Here is a 5,245-nt window from a genome sequence, read left to right on the forward strand (position 1 = left end):
GTTGTAAGCGATACCAATAATGACAATAAAATTATAACACATTGCTCTGTTGCTCAGTCCCCTTCGATGGTAAAAGGCCATCCGAAGGTCTTCAATTATCAAGGGACACTGCAGCCGAGTTTCCTTGATAATCTTTGATTGCATGTCCAAGGAAGTATGTATAGCATCCTACCTCTTCAGTAAAGAGGTCGTGCGGTTAATTAACAGGTTGGGACCTTATTCACTGCTTTACATTTGAATTAGTGTGCGTCATCATTACAGATGGCGTACGGGTCCTCAAAAGTGAAACCTTCCTTACTTCCTGTGCCACTCTCTCTTACGAGAGGGGGGTTACCTCGAATCATTCCCGCATTTCATCGTCATAAAATTAAATGTCAGGATGATTACCCCATTTAGGAAAATGAGCACGCCTTTGCCATGGTCTCGTTTCACACTTATCACAAATTTGCTCTAGAATGAGAGTGTGAATAGAATTTCATTACCAGGCACTATTGTAGTTCTGCTTTGAGATCGGTGTGGGAAACTTCCTCCGGTTTTGGCGCTAGTAGGAAAAAAAATAAAAGAGACTACAATATTATTTAAAAATTAGAAGTATGAAAGTTCTATTACTTTATAGTCTTAAGTCTATTTTCTGAACCAATGGGGTTGGTAGCCTAGTGGTGAAAATGCCCTCAACCCATCACCGTTCGAGTCGGCTAGTTGTGAGTTCGAGTCTTGGCATGCCCACTATCACCCATTGGTCCTATGAAAGCGCTGCTTGACGTACGGCGGCTTGTCCTGGGGGCTATGATCACTGCCATGGACCACCCTTTTTCATTACCAAAAAAAAAATGTTTATTTTCTGAGGGGATGAGCTTCTAACGCAGTTGGGCTCTAGTGTAAGCCCAGGGAAAGATTATTCACCCCCCAAAAAAAAAGAAAAAAGCCCAAGGAAAGATCATTGGTTTGACCCTCCTACCCCTACCTTTTTTAAATATAGTAGTTGGTTAGTCGTTATTAATAAGTGTAGCCTTAGTGGCACCTTGCTGACCCTGGGGTTCTCTCTTTTTTTATTTATTTATTTTTTTTTTTGTGCTAATGACGGGTATCCAAGTCTTTAGCCTGATTAGTCTCGCAGGCCCATACTGATCCCACAACCACATGGTCAGGTCATACCGGGGTTGAATGAAAACCATTCAACTTTCACTAAAAACAGTGAACAATACTAAACGCCCCGTGTGAGTAGCCTAAGATGTGCCTAATGGGAGTCGAACATAGGACGTCTGAGTTTATGACTCATACCAAAACCCCGGAATTCTCTTATTATCTGGCTTGTAGCGGGCCTCTCTATGGCCGCAATGTGGGTCGTGCACCCAAAAATTTAAAAAAAAAAAAAAAAAAAAATCTATTTTCTAGAGGTTTAAAAATTTGTACTATTATTTTACCAAAAAAAAAATGTACTATATATATATATAGTACTGTTCTTTTACCCAAAAAAAAATTGCACCCCTCTTTCTTCGAAAAGAGATCATTCACTAAAATTTGTAGTGGCAATAGATAAACATCAAACAGATAGGGTGTACTGCAAAGACAAGTTTCTAGATCTTAATTCCCATAATCACACCAAAAAAAAAAACTTCAGAGTTTGGAAAGGACATTAATCATGGTTGGGCATACTTTGCACATAGCTTCCAAGGGCTTGGCTTTTGGTGCAGTGAGCCCTGGCCCTTCTGTGAGATCTACTACTTCCTCTTCTCTAACTCTTTCCCACTCAAAGCATTGAATTAGTGTCCCAAGAGCCAGCCCTACCACACGATTGGCCAACCCAGCGGCAGGGCATCCCCTCCTTCCCATCCCAAATGGGATCATCATCGGCAGCTTCCTTTCTTCTTCAATAAACCTCTCAGGCTTAAAACTTGTAGGGTCCTCCCACAACTTATTGTCTCTATGAATAGACCATATATTGACAAGTAGGATTGTACCACTTGGGACATCAAACCCTCCAACAGTGCAGTCCTTGGATGACTCATGTGGCACCAGAAGTGGGGCCGGTGGAAACAAACGCAATGACTCGTTGATCACACATTGGAGGTACTTCAGCTTAGGGAGTTGCTGTTGTTCATCAATCAATGACGAGTGCGGTGCTTCTGGTCGTGGGATGTGACTGGGCTCTCTTTCACGTTGGAAAAGATCTAAATCCTGATCGTGTAATATAACATCATCTACCTCGGCTTTAACCTTGCATAACACCTCCGGATGGTTAAGGAGAAGCGACATCGCCCATTCTAATGTCGTCGCCGATGTGTCGGTTCCGGCCACAATCAGTCCCTAAAGTACATATTATACATACAGTAGTTATCCATGCATTCATGCAGTCCCACATTCAACTAAAACAACAATGCTAAGAGGACTTAATCATTAAAAAGAACAAACAAAAACAAAATGTTAGAAACCAGGGTCAACTATTTGTAGCAGTCGCATTTCACCATATGGTATCTCCTATTTCCTTCATTTTATTTTAGAAACCTTTTTATTGATAAAGCCTTCTAGTGGATGAACCTGTGGTGTCCAAACCATGCTCCCTTGTATGGGGAGCAAGGCTTTGAAACAAGGGAACAATCATGGGATCAATAAGATGGATATTATCTTAATACCAATATGAAGCAGCTTGAATTGGATTCTATTGGACACATGTAGAAACTTAACCCTAAAACGATGCAAAAGATAATAAAAAAATAAGAATAAATAATATATAAGTTTACAAGGTTCGGTAAGATTGTCTACATCTTCATTGAGATGAGATCATGCTACACTATCAATGGAGAAAAGGGTTACAACACTCGTCCTCACACCTTTCAGTATTGTTTGCATTACAGGGAAAGAAACTTAAAAACCCTTGGTACAAATATATAACAAAAAAACCCTAATCAAAAAAGTACAAAATTGCCCTCAAACAAAAAATATGAGCAACCACCGTTATACAGGGGCTTAACATCCCTTGCAACCCTCACGGCCGACTAACCGACTAGTGGGACCACCGTCTTTCCATACAACATTTACCATTTTTTGTTTAATAAATCAATTTTTTTTTTTAGATGTTATCATTGGATCATACATGTGTATTAAGATCGGGAAGGTCAGATCGGAGATTTGAAAGCCGATATCATTCCGATTCAGCGGATACTGACCGTTCCGATCCGAGTTTAGAACCACTCTGGGAAGGAGAAAACAGGGAACGCTGGCAGACGGAAAACCCCTTCGTTTTCCCAATTTCCAATTTCTAAGATCTGGCCATAATTCCGAAGCAGATCGATCCCTTCTCAATTCTCAATTTACTCAAAACCTTGATTTCGGAAGGTTGCAGATGAAAACAGAAGTAAATAAGTAAAATTGCTCTTACCAACAGGAAGCTTTTAATGATTTCGTCAGTGTAGTAGTCTGGCTCCCTTTGTTGAAGCGAAAGAAGAACATCCATCATCGTTTTCATATCTCCTTCCTCTGCAAAACAACTATAATCATGGCTCTTCCGATTCTTGTCAATCAAACTCTGCAACAACACATCTGCTTTCCTTTGTAAGCCTTTCATCCTCTTCTCCAATCCACGACAATCAACCCAACTCAAACCCGGAAAGAAATCACCCAAATTGGGTATCCCACTAACTTCAAAAATCTCACTTATAATTCTTTGGAACTCTTTAGCTTCTTCCAAACCCTTCTCATCTTTACAGTACTGTTTCCCTGAGATCATTCTCATTATAACATTAAATGAAAGATCTGACAACCTTGATTTCATTTCCACTTTGACAAAATCCTCACTTGAAACTCTGTACAGATCCTTAAGTAGCAATCTCACTTCTTCTCGTCGGAGATCTGAAAAGATGTTCAGGCGGGTGGAGGAGAAGAGCTCGATTGTAGAAAGGCGGCGGAGGTTCCGCCAATGGAATCCATAAGAAGCGGCCCCAAGTGAAGTGTAGTTGTACAAGTGCCTCCCTACCAGAAGTTGGGGTCGATTTGCAAATATGATATCGTTCTTGGTGAAGCATTCCTCGACGGCTGACGGAGATGTGAGTAGAAGAACGGGGCGGGATCCGAAGTGAAGATAGAGGATTGGACCATATTGGTCGGAAAGATGGTGAAGGGATCGGTGGAGAGGTTCTTTGATGAGATGGAGATGGCCGATGATCGGAAAGGCAAATGGGCTTGGTGGTAAGTTCTTATTATGCTTTTTTAGTTTATGTAGCAAGAAATTGACAGAGATAAAAAGGATGAATAAGAAGAGGATCACAGAGAACCAGAGTTGTTCCATGGTTAGTGAATTCAATCACCTCTACTGTGTCTTTCAATTATCAAATATAAATGGAAGTGGAATTTCTGTTCATATTTATCTTCAATTATTATTGGGATGTTGATTTTCAATAGCTGAACTCCTGCACCTTAGTCAAAGGGAGACCCTCACATGGACTCTATGTGTTCTCTCTCTACATACCCTTTAATAGTCCCCAGTCAAAATTTGCTGCTTGGGAAGAACTCCTTTTGAGGACTAGGACTACAGGTGTCTGTTTATAATCTTCTATGTTGCCCTTAAGACTCATGCTAATTTCCCAGTCAATAAATAGCAATATACACCTTTTAATTGCACAGTCAGGAGATCAATTTATAATTCAATTTGGTTGGGCGTTAAATACATTTTGGTCCTAAGTATGATGTCTTGTATTCCGTTACAGTTTAATTCAGAGAGTACTGATGCAGGTGCCCCGACAGGACAGTGGTCCTGCTAATCAGTTAGAGGGCCGTGGGGGTTGCAAGAGAGCATAACAAGGGTGTAGGGGGTGCAAGAGGGCAGTTTTATACTTTTCGGATTAGGGTTTTTTCGCTATATAATTGGAGTGATTGTTTCTTTCTCTATAATGCAAGAAATACTTAGAGGTATGAGGATAAGATTCTCCATTGATAATGAAGCAGGATCTCTTGATGAACCTCGTAAACCACTATGCATTGTTTGTTCTTGTTTTTCCATTATCTTATGCATCATTTTAGGGTTGCATTTCTACAATAACATGCATGAAACAGAGTTGAATGTACAGGAATTGCTATACTCCTCCCTCCCTCCCCCGCCCGATTAGCAACAATTTATTGGAAAAGGAAAATAGGAAAGGGAAAGGGTGGGGAAGGAAGAATTTATAGAAGACCAATCACCCAAATCAGGTGATATCAACACAAAAGAAGCATCCTAAGTCACACCATGATACAAGATAAACAATCAGCA

At 40.5% G+C, this 5,245-nt stretch overlaps 1 protein-coding gene across 1 annotated transcript; it reads right to left on the reverse strand.

The window, feature by feature from the left end:
* Positions 1-1,490: 1,490 nt before the first annotated feature.
* LOC122073071 (cytochrome P450 81Q32-like) lies at positions 1,491-4,422 on the reverse strand. Its single transcript, XM_042637578.1, has 2 exons — positions 3,380-4,422; positions 1,491-2,307 (listed from the first exon to the last, which is right to left on the reverse strand). The coding sequence occupies exons 1-2, from the start codon at positions 4,283-4,285 to the stop codon at positions 1,618-1,620; spliced, it is 1,596 nt and encodes a 531-aa protein (XP_042493512.1). The 5' UTR covers positions 4,286-4,422; the 3' UTR covers positions 1,491-1,617.
* Between the last annotated feature and the right edge of the window lie 823 nt (positions 4,423-5,245).

Source organism: Macadamia integrifolia, chromosome 3 (assembly GCF_013358625.1).
Source record: "Macadamia integrifolia cultivar HAES 741 chromosome 3, SCU_Mint_v3, whole genome shotgun sequence".
NCBI classification, from domain to species: Eukaryota; Viridiplantae; Streptophyta; class Magnoliopsida; order Proteales; family Proteaceae; genus Macadamia; species Macadamia integrifolia.

What these genes read in the sequence shown, in the direction of transcription:
- LOC122073071 (XM_042637578.1), bottom strand. Translation starts at nt 4,285, where the DNA reads ATGGAACAACTCTGGTTCTCTGTGATCCTCTTCTTATTCATCCTTTTT. An exon ending in TCATTAAAAGCTTCCTGTTG is followed by an intron (nt 2,308 to 3,379) that starts GTAAGAGCAATT and finishes TATGTACTTTAG; the next exon opens with GGACTGATTGTGGCCGGAAC.